The 26,980-nt window shown below is 29.3% G+C and overlaps 2 protein-coding genes across 2 annotated transcripts in view; one reads left to right on the top strand and one right to left on the bottom strand.

Annotated features, from left to right (window-relative positions):
* Window positions 1-7,248: 7,248 nt before the first annotated feature.
* Window positions 7,249-17,911, bottom strand: LOC101238604 (tetratricopeptide repeat protein 23). Its single transcript, XM_065791149.1, has 2 exons — window positions 17,736-17,911; window positions 7,249-8,616 (listed from the first exon to the last, which is right to left on the bottom strand). Exons 1-2 carry the CDS (start codon window positions 17,869-17,871, stop codon window positions 7,427-7,429), a joined length of 1,326 nt encoding a protein of 441 aa, XP_065647221.1. The 5' UTR covers window positions 17,872-17,911; the 3' UTR covers window positions 7,249-7,426.
* An 8,370-nt stretch (window positions 17,912-26,281) lies between these two features.
* Window positions 26,282-26,980, top strand: part of LOC100208918 (RNA-binding region-containing protein 3) — a 1,470-nt gene continuing 771 nt past the window's right edge. Inside the window, exon 1 of the mRNA XM_065791148.1 lies at window positions 26,282-26,980. This exon is cut by the window's right edge and continues 771 nt beyond it. Within this exon, the coding sequence (XP_065647220.1) occupies window positions 26,400-26,980 (581 nt within the window). The 5' untranslated portion in view covers window positions 26,282-26,399.

The raw sequence follows: 26,980 nt of genomic DNA, 5'->3' as shown, positions 1-26,980 counted from the left end.
ATAAAGGCTTGTTTTGTAGTTGAAACTTTTCAATCCCCAAAGGAGATATTTACATTAATTGTCCGATTTCTAAGTAAATTATAAAAATGTTTTTTTCTAAACCCTTGGAGACTCACTTTTTAAAACTTATCGATTACTTCCTTTAATTTTATAGAGAATGTTTTATAAAACATAAGTGTATTCATAAATAGTAAATAACATTAATAAATGTTTTTAGAAGCTTTACTTTTATATGTAAGTAAATTACTTTTATATGTAAGTAAAAATAATATAGATATTATATATCTATACCTTTGATAACATTTAGGAATTCTTGTGAATTTATTGTTTAATTTATGCTACAGCTTGTATGGGTCTTATAAAAGAAATCAGTTTAACCAAGAAAGAGAAAAATTACTTTTTTTTTTTTTTTTTTTGCTCTCAGTAATTTTACAGAACACATTTATTACAAATATACTTAAACAGGACTTCCAGACGACATATTAGTATGAAACCCTTTACGATATTAGCTTTAATAAAAGAAAGTTATTTAAACCAATAAATAAAAATAAATCTACAAAGACTATATATTATTGTACATATAACTAGGGGTGTACCGGAAGGGGAATTTTGCCGGATTTGCCGGAGTTGTTAATAAAATTCCGGCCGGAAAAAGAATTTTATTTATTTTTTACCTTCAAAATTGAAAGTGAAAGCCTGCACCTCAGCATCGTGGCTATATAATATATATTTATAATTAATAATATATACATATATGTATATATACATATATATATATATATATATATATATATATATATATATATATATATATATATATATATATATACATATATATATATATATGTATATATACATATAAATGTGTGTATATATATATATGTGTATATATATATTATATGTGTATACAAAATTTTATCACAATATTTAAAATATTTGTGCATAAGAATCACAATGTTTATGTGTATCTTGGATCTTACCCCAAGCTTCTCGATGATAAAACTTATTCAGTCTTCTATGAGTTCTATGAGATCTTATCAAGTCTTTATAAATATATTCAACTAATGCTTCCTAAATTTAAAATTATTATTAATTTTTTTATTAATTTTTTCTTCTTTTTTAACTGAGTATTATATTTTCTGTTTTTTTGTTAGATATATTTTAGCAGTATTTGGTTAAATATAATCTTTTGTAACGGTATAAGTATATTTTGTTTATATTATAATGTGTACCCAGGATATCAGGAGAATTTAAAAAAAATCTTTTAACTTATTTTAATGTTAAATTAAAATTATTTATACTTATTTTTTTATTTGTTTATGTTATTTTTTTTAATTGGTATATAAAAATACATAAATAAATAAAAAATAATTATATAAATATTTTTATTTAAACATTAAAAAAAAAAGAAAAAAAGATTTAATTGCTATTCTCCTAATATAAAAAAAAATGAGAAACTCGTCAAATCAGAAACTCGCGTTGAGTTATTCAACCTTAACAATCAATTTAATATTTAACAATTATTTATTTGGTTATATATGAAAATTTATTTATTTTAAAAATTATTGTTTATATTTATTAGTTATTAATTGTGTTACTTATTAATTATATTATGATTAATTATATTATCTTATATATAAACCATATTTCATGAATGGAAATGGTGAAACAATTTTTAATGGAATAAAGCTTGTGCTGGATTAATATGAGCTGTGGTCAGCCATAAAAATGATTGTATCTGACACAAAATCTACACATACAGGATTTTGAAATATTTCTGTAACACTATTACAGAAATATTTCAAAACCATTGGACTAGAAAAGCCTACTTTTATAGGATACCAACACCATATTTTAGATAGACTCTTTTAAAACATGTCATGAATGATCTTTTTGAAAGATCAACAACATCACAAAATCTTCATTACCCTTTTGTGACGAGATTACTGCAAGAGTACGAGAACCTGAAGTTATTATTTCAGAATACTGGAAATTCTTTGATGAAAAGTGAATCAAACACGCTGGCGAGATGACATGGACTTCCTACATCACTTAATAACTTGTTACAGAAAGTTTAAAGGCACAGGTATCTTTCCAAAAGTAAGTTTCAAATCACTTCCTGCTATAAACAATGCAAGATGGAACTCGAGAGCAATTTTTGTTTTACTTGCTTACATTCTAATACCAGACTATCAAGAAACGAAATCTGCTCAAGCAGCATGCGACTTTATCTGTAGTTCATGGGGTGATATAAGGTTTGGTGATCACTACTTTAATCTTGCAGATTATGTTAATCTATTAGAAGCATGCAAAAGCATTAAAATTGTTGAGGACATTTTGGTCCACAGATTCAACACCGATTCCAACAAAACGGTAAAAAAAATATGTGCAGAATGTGCAGTAAAGGTGATGCAAGGTTTAGTGCTTTTATGTCGTAGCATAGAAAAACTTAACATTGAATACTATTTGCCAAATACATTGTAAAAATATTTTAATTATTTTAATTATGTTTTATTGTTCCCGTAAAGTACGGGAACATGTGCCGCAAAATTACATTTCTTATATTCCATAAACCTTCTTTTTAAATGGGGAGTGAACTTTTTTGAGATATAGTATAAATGTCTGATTTTATCTTGATATTTGCATAAAAACTCCACAAAATTGAGTTTGGGATACAGGGTTGCAATATTGTCATACCCTTTTTAAAGACAAATCAAATTAAGACTAAACTAATTATCCATAAAATGATGAATAATAAAAAACTGTTCAAGTTTTTGCAGAAAAGTTCCTGGAGAATTTTTTCATTTTGAAGATTATATTTGTTTATGGGTTTCACGTTATAATGATTTATAAATATAATAGAAGATAAATAATTTTTACATTTAAACATAGGTAATTATAACGATTTAGTTCGTTTGTTATATATATATATATATATATATATATATATATATATATATATATATATATATATATATATATATATATATATATATATATATATATATATATATATATATATATATATGTATATATATATATATATATATATATATATATATATATATATATATTTATATATATATATATATATAAATATATATATATATATATATATATATATATATATATATATATATATATATATATATATATATATATATATGTATGTATGTATATATTTATATATATATATATATATATGTATGTATAATAATAATAATAATAATAATAATAAAGTTTAGGCTGCACTAGAAGTAGGTTCTAGTAAGCCAGTTTGCTTGGTTATAGCAGCCGTTGTACTTTTTAATGCTTGTCACGAAGGTTCTCAAAACAGTTAACTGACGAGGTGTCGACGATTTTTATCGGTAGCTGATTCCAGATAGACACAATTCTATTTGAAATGAAATTTTTTCTTTGAGCACAGTTCTTTGTTACTTGCTTAGAAATACGACGGGTAACTCCTTATTCCACTCGCTGGTCCTTTTAAACTGATTGAACTTGCAATTGTATTTGGATAATTTTGTTTAATAATGTTGAAATTATTTATCATTTTAAAATGTTGAGTTGCATCACCTCTATTACGCCTTTCTTCTAATGTTGTCAAACAAATTCTTGTCAAACAAAATCTCTCTTGGTATGTCATGTTCTTTAGTTCAAGAACCAGTTTTGTAGCTCGCCTTTGGACCTTTCCAATCAGTTTGATGTCTAATTGGTGGTAAGGATTGTAAACTGAGGAAGCATACTCTAGATGAGGACGGACAAAGGAACAACAAAGTATTAAAATTGTTTCTATATTCCATGTTTTAAATCACCACCTTAGAGACCCAAGCACGAAATTTGCTCTAGTTGAAACAAGTTTTGAATGATCTTTCCTATTCAGCTTATTTGTATTTTATACACCAAGATCTTGTTCAGAAGCAGTTTTTTCTAGCGAGTAAAGAGACCCGCTGTCGTTAAGTATTGTATAATCGTATATAGAAACTTTTGGTGTCGCTGATGATTTCCTGATTACCATCGATTTGCATTTCGCATAACTCAGCTTCATTTTCCACTTTTTTGACCAATCAATAATTTTGTTTAAATCTTTTGATAATTCCTATTAGTTTACAGTCGTCTGCAAAGAGTTTGACATAGTGAGTCATTGCATCGGGAAGGTCGTTGATAAATATAATAAAAAGCAGCGGGCCTAATACAGAGCCTTGAGGAACGCCACATTTTACCTCTTTCTATTCTGACAGATCTGAACCCGATTCCCGATTCCGGTTCATTAAAAAAAGTAAGAATAAAAAAAAAATTAAACAAATGGAAAATAGATTAGACAACACTTTTTTCTGTATTTCATTTTAACTTCTTTTATGATTTTTTGTTTGTGACAAATGAAAAACGTTATCCGCGTTAGAAATAATTAAAAAGTAGACGATCAAATAATTTTTATGACAATAATTGATTGAAAACTTCATTTAAATTCGTTGGTTGGAAAGAAGTTAACAACGCTTGATGGTAAAGCATTCCATGGGTTAACTACGCATTTTGTAAAGAACTCTTCTCTTTCGACACAGTTCTTGACTAATGGCTTAGCAAGTCTTAAGCTATTGCCACGAAGGTTATACTGGGAAAGCGTTTGCTCGTAGACTTGAGGCACAACAAATCTAATTTTCTCAACACCATGCGCAATCTTATATTGCTCAATTAAATCATTTCTAACTCGTCTATCTTCCAGTTTGGTTAGGCTTAGAATTGTAAGCTTTTCTTCATATGATTTATGTTTGATGTTTGTGTTCAGCTTCGTCGCACACTTTTGAATGCTTTCAAGAGCTTGATGTCTCCCTTTAGATGTCGCCACCACGATTGGGAGGCGAACTCAAGGTGTGATCTAACATACGTTTTGTAAAGGACTTTCCAAAGTATGAGACCTCTGCTTCTGAAGGATTTCTTTAGCCGACCAAGGACCTGGTTTGTTCTTGCAGCCGATGCTTCAACTTGATGCTTGACTTTTAAGTTTTCTGAAACTAGAAAACCTAGATCTCGTTCAGCTGAAGTTGTACCCAGATCTTGTCTTATTCCAATCTGATCTGTCATTGTGTAGACGTAGAGTGGTCTACACAATGACAGATCAGATGATTATATTTACATATTCTTTTTTTTAAAGAAAAACACGATACTCTTTAATCTAGACATGATTCATAGTTTCATTCAACATTTTAAAAAGATATTGTTTACCATTAAATTCATAGTTATTACAAAGACATAATAACGAAAAAAAACTTGAAATAAACCAATAAAAGTTATATTACAAACTATGACACGGTAAGTGTCTAAATTAAATTCATAGATTTATAATATAACGAGATGTTTGTTTATTTGAAGAAAAATTTTCCCATCGTGGCCTACTTTATTTATACGGCTGAGTATTTCGCATTTTGAAAAAAAAAATAGAAGGCCAGTTTTTTAAAGTTGTAATGTTTCTAAAACTTAATACGTTTTGAATATTTGAAAAATTATTATACTTTCTAAATTTAAAAAGTATACAAATGTAGAATATATTCATAAATTAAGATATTATTTTATATAAGAAATTTATATAAGAAATAAATAAGTAAAAAGAGCCTTTATTTTAAAGTTTAGAACTTAAGTTAACACAAATTTAGAAACAAGACCTATAGTATAAATTATTTAAATATTTTTCTTTTTTCACTAGAATATAAAATATTATACAAATTATATTATAATTTGTAAAGTTTTCTTAAATTTTTACATGATCAACAGCTACTTCGCTAGTAGAGATAACTCTTTTATTATTGAGAAAAATGTTGATAACAATTATTCCAACAAGTTTTACTCCAGTTTTCTCATGCACGCGATAAGAAAAAGCCTGAAAAGAGTCATAAAAGTGGTTTAACAAATATTTTAAAGTTTATCGTGCTTGTTATTTCTTTATTTTGTTTTAAAAGCAGTCAATCATAGCAAAGGATGTGCAAACATAATATAAAAATGATGGTGAAGGAATAGCGAGACCACCGCTAGAAATAATTGTTAAATAAGTAAGATCAAGATTGCTTTCATAAATATTGACACAACACAATAGTTCTTTAGAACATGTACCAAAACCTCAATCCAATGTGCCATTTCCCTAAGAAATTCATTTTTTTTCCTAAATGTTTGATGCATAAAACGGAAAAATTAGTCCGATCAATCCAATTTTTTTTCAACTCTTAATTTTTTGGAAACGCAAATACTACTGTAGATACTTCACCATGACTATGATAATTTAAACGACAATTCACAACGCAACATTTGTTAACCATACTCATTGAAATTCCAAAGCTGCTTCTTAAAAAACACATTAGCCTTCTAATTTTTTCTTCAAAATGCAAAATATCCGGCCGTATAGATAAAGCAGACCATGAATTGCGGCCGGAATTTGTGATTTTATGGTCATTCCAGTTCCGGCTGGAATAAATACATTTCAGGCCGGAATACCGGACGTTCTTTTTTATCTTTTTTTAAAGACATGACACAGAGTGTGTAAACTAAATCAAAAAATCATTGTCCTACATGGCAATGAATTCAGTGTACGTTTTTGTTAGGTTAAAACCTCATAAAAACGTTTTAAAAACGTATCGTGCCCACTGGGAAGAACTATAGGTAACCTAGGTAAAAAATGCTAATTTCTTAACAAACACAACGTAATTTTATGTGTAGTACTTAATTATGTTTTTAGATCATTTCTGCTCAACAGCGTTAACTTAATTTTATAAATTCTTAATCAAATTTGGACAAGCAATCGTAATTTTAAGAAAATTAAAAAAAAAAAAATCTTCAGTCTTGGTTTTTTCGCTGCAAACAAATTTTATTTCATGTTACGGCAAAATTTTTCATTTTTCATAATCACGGATAATCTAACGGAAATATGTTGCAGTCGGCAAAATATCTTACAGACGCTATAGTATTTTAAAATCGCCTTAACTACACCGAGTAGGGGCAGTATTCAAAATGTTAAAACAGTCGTAAGTATTTAGGTTTATGCAGTTAACGGATGAGTTTAAATATTTATAAACATTCATTGTTTGTCATTTTTAAGGTACTCAAATGATTATTTATCTTTTTTTCAAAATCTGGAGGCTTCTCCAAAGAAACTAGCATTACAACCAGCACAAGAAAATTTGTAGACAACATTAGATTTGAACAGGTTAGGAAATGGATCTTTGATGTAAAAGCTGTTTTGTAATTTATAAGTAGTGAATATAAATCGAATAATTATCTTTACAATATTAATAAATAATTTTATCATAATAAATAACTGCAAGTAAAAAAACTTGTGGGTATACATTTACAGATGGCAAGTATCACGAATTTTTATTGAACATTTGTCCAGATATTTTAGTTAATCGTTCCAGCAAATACATTATTTGCGGAAATCATTTTATGTAAAACGTGGTCTTTCTTTCAGTTTATCGCTTCCTGTTTTCATCGACTCGTCTTTGCTCGCTTTACGAATAATACCAATAACTTTTAATAACTTTTCTTGTCTTGCTTTGTGAATGCTTTTACCAGAAAATATTTCCTCAGCTTTTGTAAGATAAAACATTGCATGTGAAAAATTTTTTTGTTCTAAACTTAAACTTCCAATTAACTCATACAACTCGGCACATTCTACTGACATATCACCATAATTAATTTCACAATCCTCTATGCACTTAAGTAAAGCCTCTTTGGCCTCCGTATATCGACTCTGTTGAATTAGAACTTTACAGAGCATTGATTGAAGAGATATTATTTGATCCATGTCATTGTCTTCAACATGAACTTTCAAGGCTTCTTGAATATGATATTCAACTGTTGCATAATCAACAATTTCTTTTTTACTTTCCACCCGACTCAAAAGTAAGTGAACTTGTGCAGTTTTTTTTTTATTTTTTGATATATTTAAATGTTTTAGCGCGTTTAAACCAGCTTCGTTAGCTGTTGATACGTTTATATGTTTATCGTTCATTAGTTCTAAATTGATGATTTGAATATAAAGTTTAGCCATTTTCGAATTTTTATTTGTAGATATTTTATCTGCAAATGTAAGTGCATTTTCAAGGCATTCAGCTGCTTGACCCATTTGCCCCATTTTGCATGCTGTCTTAGACAAGCACGACATAATATTTACTTTTACTTTTAAAAACATGTCTGCACAAACATTGCATCTATCAGATACAACCTTTGCTTTTTGAAAACAATTTTCGGCTACTTTATATTTTCTTAATTGATTATATGCACGACCCATAGCAAGATACAACTTTTGAAGCAATAGCTGTACTTCTGAACTTTCCTCCTGCACGCTCAATAAAATGTCTAAGGCAAGCTTTACATGTTTTAGCGTTTGTTGTGGAAATTTTTTTTCTTTTAAATAAGAAATAGCCAATTCTACATGTGCTTCTGCAACTTTCCAGTGTGCTTCGCCATAGACGATTTTTGACAAAGCAAGACAGCAAATTTTATCGAACTTTCGCAACTCAATATTATTTTTATAGCTTTTGACTCTAAGTTGATTAAGCAATTCTTCAGGAGGTAATTGACTTTTATTTTCTGTGAAAATTCCACTGATATTATCATCTTGGTTTAATTCTAAAACAAATAAATATATAACTGCTATTTTAAATAAATTTAAAATGCGTTGTGTTTTATTATTATAGCATTTTATACATTTGTAAGATCAAATTTTGTATTATAAAGTATAATACAAATTTTAATAACTGAATTGATACAAAATTTTATAACTTTCTTTAATATAATTTATATTAAAGTTATAAAAGAAAACTTAATAAAAAAAAGTGTAAAAAAATGATATCAGGTCAAAAATTAAGATTTAAGATTAGGGGTATACTTTGGACAGACGAAAGGACAATTGGCAATATCTTATTATGAAAGTTTTGGGGTCTTCCATAAAGTATGTATGTGCTTTATGAAAAACCCCAGAAAACAGGTAAAATGTAAACAGGTATAGGGGAGGGGGAGTTACCCAAAAACGTACGAATACTTACCAAAGGGGAAGGGTTAAAGACACCAAGTACGTAGGCGGTTTGACTAACCTCGTTCTGTATCTCTTCTAAAAAAAATTTTTTATTAAACAAAAGCATTGAATTTCGCGAGTTAAAAAAATCAATATTATGTCACAGAGAAATGTTATAATTAAAATTTCAAATTTTTATGATTACAAAATTTGATTGCTGGATAGGTTTGGAGTGCTCAATAATTTTCTCCACAAGTCCAATAATTCTTTAGAATGCTTAGTGTCAGTTTATGTTTCACAAGTTAGTTTATACTTCACAGTGGCAAAGAGAGCTTTGAGATACTAATAACTGGTAACCAGTTATTACTAATAACATTTAGATACAAAACTGCATAGAACAATCTACTATATTTTGTTATGTAAAAAATCTTTTTCCATTTAAATAAATCACAAAAATACCGTAAAATCTTTTTTATCAATTTGATAGGTTGAACTTATCAAATTGATAAAAAGATTATTACACGCCTTAGCAAAATCTGCACATCTACTGAGTTATTTTTTCTATAAACATCTGTAACTATATATAACGTTCCCAACAAACCGTTTAGGTAATTTTTATTTTTTTCTTAATCCATTTTGATTTAAAAAACAACTTGTAATTAGAAATCCGCAACAAGATCACGAATAATTGATTTAACAAAGAAATCGGTAATAAAGATATCAGTCTGTAACTAAGTGCATCATCTTCTTTTTTAAATAAAAGAGTAACATTTCCATATTTGAAATAGTTTCATTTCAGACTTCTGGTATATTTGAAGTAACTTCATTTCCGATAATGACTTCTGGTATAGTAATGCTAAAAGTTTGCTCAGAGCTTTATAACGCTTTTTAACACAAAAGAACTAATACCACCAACACCAATAGCTTTATTAACATTAAGTTGTTGTAATTTGATTTTAATTAAATTACAACAAGTTAAATAACTAATACTGATAAACAGAATGCTATTTGCTTTAACTTCATTTACAAATATCAAAACTATTATTTGACAAATTTGCTATATTATCTCCTTCAACTATAACTATATCTCTGCTTAAAAATTACAAAAGTAATTGTCAAACAGTTTTTAAAAATAAAACTAAAAAACAAAATCATTAAATGTAATTATTTAAAAAATAATTAACCTAATTATCTGAAAAAATAAAAATAAAATTTTAAAATTTTTTTAACTAAATCTCAAGGAAATATTTTTAGTTAAATATCAAAAATAATTTAACATCAATCCAAATAATAAAAAAAAAACTTTATTGTAAAAAATTCAATTAAAAAAAAATTAATTTCAGTAATATGTTCCCATAATATGTTGCAGTAATTTTTTTCAGTCATATCTTCTTAGCTATTTTATCCAGTAATCTTTGGGTCAGGTCAGGATTAGGATCCTCATGATCACCCTGCTGCTGGTAACTTGCAATATACTTGCTGCTTTGTAGGATTTATTTTTCTAAACAAATGTTAGGAAAAGTTCTGGCTTAAAATAACCCATAGCATAAAATAATCCAAAATAACCCATAAAATAACCTCTGGCTTAAAATAACCCATGTCTTGGAGTTCTTGGTTGAGTAAAAGCTAGAAATGGTGTCTTGATAAAAATAATTATCTTGGGTTAACGTCAACTGCATTCGGCTACTATTTTAAAATAGGACTCTGAGGAAAAGACTTTAGACATAAGCAGAAAATTTCTGTTAACCAGCCTGGCTTTTACTTGTGTCTCCTTGGTAGTGACAAAGCAACTCTTTCTGAATACAATATGCTAAAAATATTAAACAAAAAAAAACCATCATTACTATCAAATTATTACAATATATCCTTTACAAAAACTCGTACTCTTTAAAGTAAACTTTTATTCATTGAAATTTGCGTCTTGCAAAATTCACCTAACTGACTTGCTCTTCGAGAGACTAATTTAATTTGGCTACTCCAGCTTCCAATCTCAGTGTTAATGGCTATTAGCTTTTGACTCATAAAGACTCCAATAGGTACTATGACTTGACCTTCAGAAATACCTATAAGGGTTATGACATTTTCAATTTTTTTAAAATATCAACATGGCTCTAGCACTAAATGATAAGCAATAGTGCCAAAATGAGATATATAGTACGATTTTGCTCTTCCTTTACCAAAACCTCACCCAGGACACAGATTGAAACTTTGTTAGAAGTGCGGCACTATAGAAACGACCAAATTCTAAGTTATCTTTTATGGAGTATGTCGTATATGAAGAGCAAGAAGATCTAAAAAAAAATTCTGGTAACTGGAGAAAAAACTTGAAAGTATACCAAAAAAGTGTCACACATAGAATATTGTTACCAAAAATCAATGATCCACTTGATGGCTTATCTAGAATGTCAAAAGATGAAAAATTAAGAAATGTCAGAATTAAAGTGATTGCTGATGAATTGAAGAAATTGTGGCAAAAGTTAAATAATGCATTAATAAAAAAATATGATTTTGAAAAAAACTTTTTCAAACACCATAAGAAATGTGTTCAAGTTAAATTTGAAAATGTGTTTGATATTACAAAAACAGATGGCATCTAATTGGCAATTAAAGATAAATTTGAAAATGTGTTTGATATTACGAAAACAAATGGCATCTAATTGGCAAAAAGTTAACAAAGGAAAAATCTCAAGCAGTAGTGCATTTTAATCTGCCTTCTTTAAATAGAAATTTAGAATCTGAAATTGTCTCCAATATATCAGAATATTTGGAAACTTTTGATGATGATACTAATGACTGTAAATATACTGTTGAATCCTCTGCTAAAAAAAGACCAAGTAATATTCCACTACAGAAACTGGAGTTCATTAGTGAAAATAAATAATTTAAGTGCCTCTAAATTAGTAAGAGTTTGTGAACAACTACCCGACCAGATATTGATATCACTATACCAACTCAATCTGCAATATACAAGGCATTTGTTAGAGAATCACAGAAAATGCAGCATAATTTTAAACTCTTAAAAATAAAAATTAGGCTCTGCATCTTTATTAATTAAAAAGAAAGAAATGCAAGTTATTGTATTAAAAAATCAGCTCCATGAAGTTTGCCAAGCAGCAATAACTCTTAGTGAGGGAAAAGCATTAACAATACTTAATGGAATAACTGAGGTCTTATACTTATACCATTTGTGGGAAAGCATTACAGTTACAATCTCTGATGTTAATGTTTGGTTCAGTGACAATTTTTATAAAGAAAACAACTATGAGAAATTGGACAACAGTTTAAAGAAAAACAAAAATCACAAACAATTATTAGGAAACATTGGAATAGACACAATACAGCAATTCAAACACAAAGAAGTACATTTGTACAGAAAAAGCGATTTAAATCATGCAAGAAATAAAGTGTAAAAGTGCTGAAAAAATTAATTTGAAGTTTATTTTATCAAACAAGTGATTGTATTTTATTATATTATTCAATTCTGAACTGTGTTTTATATTATATTATAGTCATAAATAACAAATATTTCGAAAAAATTTTCTTGCTACCTGCCAAATTTCATGAAAAAAAAAAAGCTCGCCCAGACACCCAACTAACTCACCCAAAATAGGTATCTATTTTTGACTTGAATTCTGCTATATACTCTGGTAGTTGGGGGAGGGCGTATCATAATAAACATTTGAATATTAATAATGTTTAAATGTATATTATGATATAAATAATATTGAATGGTAGATATAAAATATATAAAGTATAAAATATAAAATAAAAAATTCGAATTTTCAATAAAAAGTTTAAATTTTCTTTAAAAAAAACCAGATTTTAAATATATTAAAGAGTGTTATAGATCTCCTTTTAACGCCCCACATACGTCTTTTATGTATCCTTATTCCCCTTTTTAAGACCTTTCCTTTGATACCAAGTTTTATAAATTTTGATAAGAATTGACAAAGTTATGACATTTAAAGTTGAGAAAAATCTAAATTTGGTTACCGTTCGGAGTCGTCCATAAAGTATGTACGCCAAAAATTTTGAAATTTGACACCCTCTTCCCCCTGTTGCCATGCATACTTTTAAATCCCCACCCCTTAAAAAGTACATACGTTTTTCAAATACCCCTCCCTAACTTTTTTTTCAAGAAAAGTTATTGAAAAAAAAAAGGTGGAGGAGGTACCTTAGATACTTTATATGACCTCAAAACCCTTTGTTTGCGGCACAGGATCCCAATTTAAAAAAGGTCTTCAAATATATACAAAATTGTTAACGTGTTTGCTTGGCTGAGAGGTTAATGTTATGTGCTTAAACGACGGAGACCGGAGTTCGATTCCTGGTAATATCCTGTTATACTTTTTTTTGTTTTAATAACGAATCAAATAAAAATAAACTATACTTAGAGGGGACGTTTTTTCAGGCACGCCTCTTTAGTAAGTCTGTAAAAAATGAGTCTTACGCGAGATCATTAATATACAAAGGAGGGGGAGCAGCAAATTTTGTGCCCTTTTGCTAATTTAAGGAGCTTTTTTTTTTTTAAGCAAAAACTAGCGGTAAAATTTGGAAGATTTTGAGACCCAAATGACACAGGTTTTTTGGGGGGCCTCTGACCCATTAGCCACAGCACTGCTAAAACCAGTTTTTTGTCGACTCAAAAAATAGGTTGCCTGAAACACGCCTTATTCAGGGCCAGTATATAAGGAGTGGCATGTGTGCATGGGCGCCCACAGGATTTTTTGATGTTCCAGATAGGACACTTTCACACATTGTGCAAACTCCAAACTTAAGTATGCTTGCTTGCCCCCCCCCCTCCCTACCCAAACGTGAGGGCACTAATGTAGTAGAATTTTCATTGTTAATATCTAAAACTAAATTTAATTTTATTGTCAGATTTTAAATTTTTCGAAAAATGTCGTAAATTGCAAAAGTTATGACCATGCAAAATTTACAGCCCCTCATTTTTTTTGGGGGGGGGAGGGGGAGGAAAATTTGTGTTCATGCATGTGTGTGCATAGAGGGAAACTATACCCTCTACTCCCTATACCATACATCTTTTTATGTTGGCAAACTAGAATCTTTAGTCTAAATTTTAACTTTTCTATGGATTAGCTGGTTAATTGTGATAAATTAGAAAATCGAAGTACATACTTTTAAATTGAACCCTCACCGCCCCCCCTCCCATATGCTTTTGTATGCTTTTTTGAAGACTCCCCCTCCCTCCTATGAGCATACGTACTTTATGGAACTATTTACATTGTTCCCAGGATCCCGGGAAATTCCCGGGAAAATCTTCATCAGAGAAAATATAAATAACTAAATACACTTTTCTATTTTTCTATTTATTTTTTGTAACTGTTTATAACTTTAAAGTGACTTCTGAGAAAAACCAGTGCATCGAGATGAATGTCGATCAATCTAGTTCTATAGTTGGTAAAAAAAAATCCAGTTGAACTAAACACCCTTTCAGCCTCTACACTGGAAGGACGAATAGTTAAAAGCGCATTATAAAGCATATCTAAGTTATGCGATCTTTTATTAGTAGCTTCAAACAGATTGAATTCTTGACGCATAATTGATTTATTGCACTTGACTTCAAAAACTTTTTTTTTTACAATTTTTTCTAATCTGGCAGCCATAGATTCAGATAACTGATTTATATCAATAATACTATTGTTAAGTTTTCTATCACTATCTTTTTCTTTTGCTATATTTTCAATTATGGGAAAAAGTCGACCAGCTATTTCAATCGCTAAATTTATCATAACTGCTTTAGATGGCATGCTAAATAAGTCATCATCCATATCACTTTTTGAAGATTGTGGATTATCTAAAAATTTTAGTAAACCAACAAGATCTTTTTTTCTTCTTTGACATATTCTTTCAATTAAAGCATTTTTAAGATCTTTTGCTAGGTAGCAATCTTGAACATCAAGTTCTTTAACCATAAATTTTAATGGGTCATCAGCTGTTAATAAAGTTGCTTCCCTTCTGCAAATCATTTCAGAACCTAAGACAATAAGTTCCAGACTTTTTGCTAAATTTTCAATTACTGTAAGTTCATCATCAGACAACATTAGGTTTTCTAAACTGAAATCCACGAGAGATTTAAAAACTGCTTTTTTAACTTTAATAAATCTTTGAATCATGGTCAACATTTAATTCCAACGAGTTTTTGAATCCAAAATTAGCACTAGCTCTTGTCCAAATTCATTCAAAAATTCCCAATGCGCTGCGATAAATTTCAATATGTAAACAATATAAATAAGCAATATTTCTTATGGTCTGGAAAACAAAAAATTCTGACTTTGGCGGGAAAGTTAAAAAATGTGTGTACAAAAATCCCGGGATCCTGAAAAAAATTTCCTGGGATTCCGGGAAATTGGAATAAAATTTTTCCCGGAACAAATTCCCGGGAAGAATCACTATTTATAACTCTTTTTAATTAATAATAATCATAATAATACTTAATATATCACAAAACTAACTCAATTAAATGAAATTAGCTTAAAATTTTTCCGCCCAAAATAAATGTGATAACAGTAAGAAACATTTAAGTTTTTATTAAGAAATATAATGTTTTGTCAATATCTATTCATTAAAAATGATTATTATGAAGAATTTTTTTAAAGTTATTAAAAATAAACCTTTTAAATTATGTATTTTAGAATTTATTTTTAGAAAAAGTAAAGCTAATAATAATAATGGTTTATCATCAAAATTATTTATCAGACATCAGATCTCAGGTCAATTGTGATTGAAAAAAGGGCCTAACATACAAAGAATGTGCTGAAAAATATCAAATATCAATAATTGGTGTTAGAAAGAAGTGCATAAAATATGAAACAACTAGTTCTGCTAAAAATTAGAAAAGATTTGGTCACCCCCTAAGACTTCAACAAGAACTGATATGCTAATTGCATGGATAGCAAAGAAAAATTTAACAATAAACCAGATTGTTCAAAATCTTCAACTTAATGTTTAGAGTCAAACTGTACAGAGACTTAATTAAAGTGGTTTAATAAACCATTTTAGAAAAGTAAATGAAGTAAAGGGAAAAAAACTAAATGAATAAAAGTTTTTAGAGTATACAGGGACAGATACAGTAAATGGAGACTTTACTGAATGATGAATTAAGCAAGAATGATTTTTAGTTGATGGAACTCAGTGAGTGTCACCATTCATCAATATAGGAATGTTAACAGTATTGCAATAGTTGCTTTCAGTAAATATATGCAATAGTTGTTTGTCACAGACCTTGCGATGCACTCTTAAAAATCTAAAAAAACTGTCAAGCATGGAAGTGACTAACATATGGTTTGAGGATGCTTTGCTTAAAATGGTGTTGGCTGGTGAATGTTTAGGTATAATGACAGGACAATTGTATGTTGATTTGCTTTCCAAAAATTTATGCTGATCCGCTAAAGAATTAAATTTAGATTGCAAACTCTTTTTTCAATAAGACAACAACCCAAACACTATCAAAGTGGCACAACAATTCCTCAAAAAAATAAAGTTAAAGTTCTTAAGTGACCACTAAAAAACTCTGGCCTTAACTCTATTGAAAATTTATAGGCAATTTTAAAATCTAAAATACCTCTTTCAAAACAAACATAAAAAAAAAGAATTTTAAGAGATTCTTAGTGAAACTTGGAATTCAACTGGTGCTGACACCATGTCAAAGCTTGTAAAAAGCATACCATGAAGTTTAGAAGCAGTTGTAAATACAAGAGGTGGTGCAACTAAGTATTATAATAAAAATCAGGCATAATATTCTCGCATTTGTAATAATAGTTATAGGCAAAACATTATACTGCATAATAAAAACTTTGATATTTCTTGTTAGCTTTGTTAGTGCTATTTTTGTTTTAAACATTAGCATTATTACTACTTATTAATCACTTATTATATTATTAGTAATAGGTGCTTACTTGATATTAAGATATTTTCAATTATCCTTGAATATTAGAACTTTACTCAGATATATTTTATTATTTGTTTGATTGACTTAATTTACAGTTTGTTTCTGTTCGTTTCTCTGCTGACATGTTACATATTATGTAACATACCAATCATTTAATTGTATATTTTGAAAAAAGTTATTTCAAAGATATTTACAAATAGTATTGCTACATATCTTAAGTAAACACCAAAAATACTGATCTTTTTATATATAATTATTATTATCAATAATAATAATAATAGTAATAATAATAATAATAATAATAATAATAATAATAATAATAATAATAATAATAATAATAATAATAATAATAATAACAATAATGATGATAATAATAATATTAAAATATTAGTAATAAAAATAATAACAATAAAAATGATAATAATAGTAAAAATATAGCAATAACAACAATAACAACAACTACAATAAGAATATTGCGAGAGGAAAATTTAAAGAAGGCTATTTAAAGTCAATAGTCAATATAAAGAAATTTAAGAAACAGAAAGAAAAGAAATAAACCAAATAAAATCACACAGTGATATCATCACACTCTAAAAATGACCAACAAAAATGTACACTTAATAAATACAAAAAAATGTAAAAGCTTAAAGAAAAGTAAAAGCTTATAGAAAATGTTATCAAAACAACAGAAAACTTAAATGATAACTAATCACAACAAAAGTACAAAAACTAAAAAGATACAAATTTGTAGCATCATATCATATATTTATCAACAAACAATACATTACGTTCAAGTCTTTTTTATAGATATCAAACACTTACCATTTGATATTTCTTCTATAGTTTTTTTAGGTTCTATGTCACTGATTTCATTGTATTTTGATATCTCATTTACATCAATTTTTTCATCATCTTCAAATTCCGAGTCATTTTTTTCTTTGTCGCTAACATCAGCCATGTTTATTTATACCTTTTTACATGATGGAGACGCATAGGGTGTATTATTTTTAAATAAAAAAAAGAAAAGCGGGTGTGTTTCAACCAGTCAATCTTTTGAGATTGAGTACCTTATTTTTAGAAATATTTAGAAGTCTAAGAGATAAGAATTTCATGAAACCTAATAGAAAGTTTTTCTCTTTAATATTGAGGAGATGAGTGAGTGGGAGAGGCGCGGGAAGGATGGGTAGAAAGCAGGAAACGGTTTACAATTTTTACACAATTTTCAAAGCAAAATAAACAAATACTTTATAACATCGCATTTTCAATAAATTCAATATTTAATATGTTGACTAAACAAGTCTGTTTTATGACATTTCGCTTTTATGTAAGGAACACATTTCCATTTATTAACTCATATTCTTGAAGACACCTCATTTCTTTTCTCCCAATCTTCTTTTCTCTTACTTAAAATAAATATGCATAAATTAGGCGTCCTATCATTAATTTATTGTTTATACAAATTTCGTGTTCTTTAATTTTCGGATATAAAATATACTCACATCCCAATCAGTGGTGTACCTAAAACTTTTTACTGCTCATCAAATGGAATTTTTTTTATAAATTAATCATCAATTGTAATTATTTATGTTTATTAACTATATGACAGCGAGTGACGGATACAGGGGAGAAGGATGGGGGTATGCACCCCACCACCACCACCACCAGAATCTAAAAGTCCTGAAAATATTTTTGAGGACCTTTTTTTTGGGGTCAGGGTAAAAATATCAGTTTTTGCCATGTCTAATAACATCTGTCCAACAGCATCTGTAAATATAATGAGGTATAATAACATCTGTCTAACAACATCTGAAACTTTACTGATGTCTAATAACATCTGTCCAACAACATCTGAAATTTCATTGGTGTCTAATAATATCTGTGCAAAAATTAAATGAATATTACAGATGTAGTTACATCTTTAAATTACCAAAGTGTAATAACATCTGTGTAACTACATCTGTAAATTTTAAGATGAAGTTATTTTTACGATGAATTAACTAATAATGCATTATTTTTTCAGATGTAATAACATCTGTAAAAAAATATTAGTTAATAATCCATTATTTTAACCAGATGTTATTTCATATAGAAATTTTTTCAGGTGTAACTACATTTGGAAAAAAAATTAACTAATAATGCATTATTTTCGCGTCACGGTAAGGAAGGAGGCGTGAACTTCCTGGTTAAATGCATTTCCGCGGTGCTCTGTGACAAGACCGTTAGGACTTCTTGGGGCACCTAAAATAAAAATAATAAAAAATTATTTTAACCAGATGTAGTTACATATAAGATTTTTTAAAGATGTAACTACATCTGGAAAAAAAAAGTTTACTAATAATGCATTATTTTAACCAAATGTAGTTACGTATATTAATTTTTTCAGATGTAACTACATCTGGAGAAAATTCTTCCAGATGTTATTAAACTTGGAGAAAAATTACCAGATGTAGTTACATCTTTCTGAAGATGTTGTTAGGGGTTGTTGAATTTTCAGATGATATTGTACAGAGTAAAAGAAAAATATAGACGATCTTGGACAAAAGTGTACAGATGATCTTGGACTACTCCACAGATGTTGTTGGACAGATGTAGTAATCTTTTACCTATTTTTTTTAGGAGACACAAATATAGTACAAAATACAAAAATATTTCGACATCCACCCCCTCCGCCATCAAAAATTCTTGGATCTGTCCCTGATAACAGCTATAAGAACTTTTTTTATCATTAGATACTATATTCAAATTAGGCAGTATTAAAGGAGCTCGTAAGACTAAGAAAACGGTAAAACAGTAAGACTAAGTTAGTATATCTTACAGTTGTTGTTATTGTAAATATATTATTAATATTAATTGTTATTATTGTAAATAAATTATTAATATTGTAAAATAAATCATTTAGTGACATAAAATTACTTTTGAATCTAACAATTTTTTTTCTTCAATCGGAACAAGCTCATCTAATAAAATTCCTTATTTTAATGAGAAATCAATTGATGAATTTATAACATCATGAAATTATGACAAAAGATTATTAATAATATGACAAACCTATTCCAATCACATGAAAACACTTTTTAATAATATGACACAAGAATTAAATAAAATCTAATATTGGTTTAAGAAAAACAGATTGTCCCTCAATATCGATAAAACAAAATGGACACTTACCCGATATTCAAAAATAAAAACCTTTCGAATACGATGCCCGACCTCTTTATTGATAATTCAATACTAAAAAGGAAAAAAGTTACAAAACTTCTTAAAGTTCTTGTAGATGGAAACTTATTCTGGAAACAACAAATCGGTAATATCTAAATGAAAGTTGCAAAAAGTATTGGAATTATATATAAAGCTCAACATATGTTAAATAAACAACAATTAAAACAACTATATTATTCGTTTATGCACTGCCATTTAAATTATAAAAATATTGTATGGGGAACCGAGCACAAAACTTTTAAATCTCTTAATCAGCGTGAGAAACACGCATCTCGCTTAATTTTGTAAATCGTTCTTCAAATTGAAAACCACTTCTGAGAGAAATGGAGGCCTTAAATGTATACGATCTAAATATTTATAATATTTTATGTTTCATGTTTAAATGTAAAAATCGTATATATCCTGATGTACTTATAAACCTTTATAATGTAAAACCCATGAACAAATACAATCTTCGTAATGGAAAAAATCTCCAAGAACCTTTCTGCCAAACTAAATTTTAACAACTATTCATTTCTTATCAAGGTCCATATTTATGGAATAAAATAGTTTTGTCTAATTTTGATTTGCCTTGGAAAGGGACTTTAACTTCTTTCAAACGAAATTTAAAAGAAGTTATCAATTTATTATTTTTCAAAGGAAAATATTTTTTCTTGTTTTTAGTTCTTTTGTTTCATATATTTTATCCAGTAAAATTATATTTTAAATACACAGTTTTATATAGTTTATGTTAATTTATTTTTATTTGTTTATTTGATTTTTTTTTCAGTTATTCTTATTATATTTGATATTGTAAAGGGCTTCATGGTAAGATTGTATGATCTTCTGGAAATCCTACCGATTATATTTGTAATTAAGCTATTCTGTAATTGCAATTTTTTTTATTGAATGCAAATAAATATAAAAAAAAAAGTAAAATAAAAAAAAATAAACAATTGTAAACTATTTTACTTTATTTAAAATTTTTTTATTTTATAAAATGCCTTTAATTTGTTTTGTCAATAGGGGCTTAACACTATCTTTTATTTTACATCAAGTCAATGGAAAAGTCATTTTATGGATTATCAGTAAAAGTTTGTTTTTTTAAAAGCATTTCCCAATAAAACGCAAAAATTATTATTTTGATTAGTAATTTGAGTACTTGGAATATCCAGGGGCGGATCTTGACCATCTAGTCAGGAAGAGGTGGAGGGAGCAATTAGTGATTTGGTTGATCCAATAATAAAGTATGAAATTACGTCATATTGATATCCAATAGTCCAAATTTTTTTCACCACACAAATCTATTAAAGTTTTTTATCAATTTTGAACAGCTTGCCTAATTTCTTTCCGATTTCAAACAACATGCTTCGTTAAATATATAAATTTAAGTAAAAAAACTATTTCAAAAATATTTAAGGAGATTGCCCCCTTGGTCCCCCTCCACCACCAACATGGATCCGCTCTTGGGTATATCGTATTCCGAATATAATTTTTACGTTCTTCCAGGATAAACTTAACCATTGATTTTGGTGCCAAATTATTCTGTTGTTTTTTGTTATTCTGTTGTATTCTAATTATTTTGTGTTAATGTTAAAAGCTTTATTTTTTCGTTTCTAAAACGCAAAAATTATCTATTACCTTTTAGTGGTGTAATGGCGTGTAGTGTATTTAGTTATGTAATCTTTTTATGTCTGAACATGTTTAAATGCTAGACAGCTTGCATTTTTTTATTTTTAAGCTTTTTAATCAAAAAATGACTCTTGCTCTTTAAATGTCCCGTTTCGCCTAATTCACTTGCAAAGTATAAAAAAATTGCTACCATAGAGTTTCGTTATTTTGCTTACCGTAGTTTATTTTTCAATTTTTATTTTTTTATTTTTATCAACTTGTAAAGAAACTTGTAAGAAATTATTGTTACTTATGATTAGTTTATCTTCAACAAGGGTTTGTTTTTAAGGCGTCCCTTTTGCCCTCTTCTACCTAATATTTTTTTTTAGGTGCCCCAAGAAGTCCTTACGGTCTTATAACAGAGCACTGCGGTTGAGCATTTAGTTGGAAGTTTACGCCTCCTTCCTAACCGATGTCGCAAAACTTTCCCAGTGGTGGGGTTTGAACCACGATCCTTTGTTTCTGAGGCAAGGGCGCTATCATTACGCCACGGCTGCTATTACGTAGTAAGTTAAGTTATAGAGAAATCTTCCTGTCATTTTTGTAGCTATCAACAGTACCGTGGCTAGTGGGTAGACCCCTTTTCTCCCTAAAATACAGTCATCCGAATCCTAAAAACCTTTCCACTAGGCATTACAAAAAAAAAAAAAAGCTCCTTCAATTTGCAAGAGGCCCCTGAACCTCTCATACAAATAATAAAGTTAGACCACCTCTAGCCCAATAAGCGACATTAGTAAGAAAGGAGGCGTAAACTTCTAGTTAAATGCTTTCCCGCGGTTCTCTGTGATAAGACCTTGAGGACTTCTGGGAGCACCTAACTAACCTAAAAAAAAAAAAAAAATACAAAAATTTGTTGCAGATTTGAAGAGCACAATGGAAAAAACAGCAGAGTCACATTTTTCACATTTTGAGAAAACCTAAATTAAAGGTTTGAAACCTTTTTATTACAAATTATGTGAGAAACTGTCAATTCTTTTAATTTTTAAGGGAAGGTCATCCATTTAAGCATCAAATTTTAACAAATAAATATTCTGAAAATCATGTTAGCTCATGGAAAATTTTGTTTTTTCAAAATGTGTTCAGATTGGACTCTGCTGTTTTTTCCGTTGATTAGGACTTTGCCTGTTTTTCTATTGTAACACATAAGAAATAACTATATAAAACCATTAAATTTTAAATTTTTTTTATTTTAAACAAATAAAAAAATAAAAAATGCATGAACATTCACTGGTCTTGACCCTCATCTTCAACTTTATTGTCATACGGCAGAGCATCATAGAATGCCTCATTGGTGGTAAATTTTTTGAGGACTTGGAGGTCTTTGTACTTTGCAGCTGATATAGCCAGTCTGTCTTCATACAAAGCTACTGGCACTGCTGTGCATACTGAAAAATTGTTTTTTCTCGTTGGAACAATGATGCTTGTTTTCAAGAAAATACCGTTCCATGAGTCTCTGTGACAAACGGTCCCTGGACCTTCATCCTTGTTAAAAACCATTTCCCGAATGGGGCGCGTGGGGAACGGGCAGCCTTTCTTATACAATGGCCTTAGAAAGCCGGAGAAGTTTTTGACCAGATCCTGTTTAACATCAGTCACGTTAAATGGTGTAGGATGTTTTCGTGCTTCACTAAATATTTTTATTTAGTCTTCTGGAACACTAGCACTAGACTTTGTATTTACTGGACCCATGTCCCTGTCACACTCCATATAAGAATGTCCGCGCTCAGGGAATGTCACTGTCACTGAGGTAAACCTTTTTCTATGGTGTACCATATAATCTAAAAACCGAATCAGGGTAAAGTTCTAATTCTGTCCTGAGCAGGAATCGCAGAATAGTTCAAGGTGAGTAACCTCTTCGCTGACCTTGGTTGTGATGTGGTCATACAGGAAAGAAGCCACCTCATCTGAACCTTTCCTAGCGACAGTCTCATCATAGCAGTAAAGAAAAACATCATCAGTTGATAGTTGGTGAATGTTAAATGATTGGTATGTGAGCTTTCTGTTGTAGTAAAAGTCATTGGTGGACTTGTTGGGTAGGTTGACATTTTTTTGGTAGTCAAACGTAAAGGCCTCAAGATGAGGTGTAATCTTGGCCCTTCGCTTAGCGTCTCTTTTTCTCCGGTAGAATGTGTCAGCCTTTCGCTGGTGGAGATCTTTTTGAAATTTTAACTGCTTCAGGTCCCTTATGAGGACTTCATTTGTTGGGTCTGATTCAAGAGTCTTTGTAGCAATTTCTATTTTTGCCAAGAACTGGTCGCAAGCTGAGCAAGTGTCGGTTCTTGGGTACCCAAAGCCAATGTTAAAATCGTTGTTGAATATAAGCCTGTATGACTCATACTCATACATATGTCTCCTGGCCACTTCTCTTGATATAAATCAAACATCTTGGAGATGCTGAGTTCTTCTGGCAGGTACAACCGTCTCGTCTTCTCTTGTGAGTAATGAGACTGCCGACCCCTAAACGAAGAGATGTGGTCTCTTATTCTCTGCCGCAGTTCATCAGATATTTTGTGATGACTGCCATGCTTTCCTCGTCCATCAACAGGAGGCAGGCCTGGGGTGAGTAAAAAAAATTAAAAAAAAGTTATAAAAATACATGTTCAGAGAATAACAGCACTCTTTATGAATTTCAACATTTCTTTTTAAATATTGAAAAATATTAATATATAGATAAGAAAGGATTATAGAAAAATGTGCATTTTTTTTACATTAACTATGATAAGAAAAAATAGCTTTTTTATTCCACAAACTGAAACAAAAAACTATTGCTAATAGTATAAATTACCTGTAGTAGCAAGACTTCTCTTGATAGTCTCAAGTCTCCCTTTCTTAATTCCAAAGATGGAGATGAAGGCTTGAAAGCAAACATAGGCAAATGAATCTGGGTCAACATCATCTGTACTCTTCAGGAATACTTTATAGTGATAGCTGTGACTGTTTGCACTTTTAGGTTCTTCCTTTCGAGGTCTTTTTCGGCTAATCTCCGCGACTGTGATTAGTGAAGCAAGATAGGAATCCTGTAAAAAGAAGCAATGTAAGATTATTAACGCAACCGGTCACACATCTTTGGAAACACAAGCATTTTTATAAAATTTGAAAATATATAAGCCTACCTACTTTGTTAGAATTAATAAATTTGTATGCTGCGTTCAAATAGAACAATGAACTGTGATATTGGGTCCACCCCACTAAAAAACTAAGTTAAAAATGCCTATTAAACATACAATACCAGCCTTGGGTATCATAACACAGTAATACAACCAGATGTCTACCATGGTTATGATTCAGATGTACAGGTCTAGCTATTCTAGACCTAACTAAATTTGAATGAAAATGAGAATGAGAAACTCTTTGTCTTATTTAATCAACATGATCATGGTGGAATAACAGGTGCATTAAAACTATGAATCTAGGTCCAGACCTAAATCTAGAGCTAGTATTATAAATAAAAAAATAGTCTAGAACTATATTTAAAGAGTTTAATTTAAAACTTAAAAGAAGAACTCACCTGAGCATCCTTTGTTGGTAATGCATTGAATGACTCGAGGAGCAAGGCTCTATTCTCTTCTTTGACTGTTTGAAAGCATTTAAGTCTTATACATTTACAGTCAGGGCCAGTTACATGAGATGACAACCTCTGTTTCTTTGCTATGTCTTTCTTACTGCCATTTTTCTTTCTCTTTTTTGGCTTGACTGTAACAATAGGTGTAGCATCGTAGTCAGCCATTTTGTTTTAGTATAGATTCTTTGTGTACTGGTTACTCAAATGAGCTTGTGTACTGGAACTCAAATGAGCTTAATAAAAACACCCTATTTTGATCCTTATGAATTTAAAATAAAAAAAGATTTAAATTTACTTTCTATATTACACTTAAACATAAGAAGCATGCGGCAAAATTTTGAAAAGTTTAAAGAATTTCTATCTATTATAAATTACACGTTCGACGTCATATCTCTGTCAGAGACTTGGCATGATTCAGAATGTCCTCTAGAGTTGAATTCTAATTATAGTTTGGCAAATTACAAACTAATTAGCCAACCACGAGGAAGCAATAAAAAAGGCGGAGGCATAGGTGTTTACGTGCTCAAAAAGTATTAATTTAAAATAAAAAAGCCATTAAGTGTAGCAAATAATAATTATGAAATAATTAAAGATATGAAGATCACAATGGAAATCAAAACGGCAGAGTCACATATAACGTTATTATATGGACCCTGCCTTTTCTTTCCTTGTCACTGGTGGACACTGCTGTTTTTTCCATTGTATACCATATTTTCTTATTCCATTTTACCATAGACTATGTCGGTTTTTTCATTTGAAACTTGGCTTAAAAGAAGCATTTTTCAATGCTTTATTACCCAAGGGCCATAACTGAAAAATTATAAAAATGTGACTGCCGTTTTTTCCATTGTGGTCTTCATTTGTGATTTAGGGTTTTTCCCGTTGCGCGTTGCGGTATCCAAAAACCGTATCTAAAAGTGTGTGGTTTCCTGGGAACGAAAATATAGCGTAAATTCATTTAATCATGTGCTTAGTTATTTATCAATTTTAACTAATTACTCCTATAGTTTAACTTCAAAACAATTTAAAACAATTTTATTATTGTTTGAAAGAAAATGGGTTCAAGGTTAATAATTAAAAATTTTCCTAATGAATTTTCTGACAACGATAAGAAACAATTTCTCCTTTTGTTTGGTGCTGAAGAGATTGTTTGCATGTCTCAATTCGGAAAAATGAAGAATACTTGCTTCGCATCGTTTCAAAATCCATTTTTAGCAAAACAAGCTCTTGAATCTTTACATCAATTTGAACTTTTAGGTCAAAAGCTGGTTGCGGAGTATGCTAAACCACATCTTACTAAAATAGCAAATAAGCTACAAAGTAAGATAATTTTAGACTATACAGATAAGAAAGATAAATCAGAAAATGAAATCCAAGTAATAGAGGAGGAGGAACAAAATGCTGGCATTTGTCCAAAACTTGGTATAACCCATGAATTTCCTAAGCATTTAAGTTATCAATATCCAGAACCTAATGTTATGATTTTGACAAATATTGCAAACGCTTTAGCCACAATACCCAAGTTTTATATCCAAGTATTACATTTAATGAATAAAATGAATCTTCCTCCCCCATTTTCAGGACCTACTTTAGCACCTCCAATACCTGGCGATTCCATACAGCTTCAAGATGTTTG

This window comes from Hydra vulgaris, chromosome 02, assembly GCF_038396675.1.
Source record: "Hydra vulgaris chromosome 02, alternate assembly HydraT2T_AEP".
In the NCBI taxonomy this organism is placed as follows: Eukaryota; Metazoa; Cnidaria; class Hydrozoa; order Anthoathecata; family Hydridae; genus Hydra; species Hydra vulgaris.
This window is presented reverse-complemented; position numbering and strand designations above follow the sequence as displayed.

Excerpts from the sequence above, each read along its gene's own strand:
- LOC101238604 (XM_065791149.1), bottom strand. The coding sequence starts at position 17,871 with ATGGCTGATGTTAGCGACAAAGAAAAAAATGACTCGGAATTTGAAGAT. Across the intron at positions 8,617-17,735 it reads TATAGAAGAAATATCAAATG|AATTAAACCAAGATGATAAT; the intron begins GTAAGTGTTTGA and ends TATTTGTTTTAG.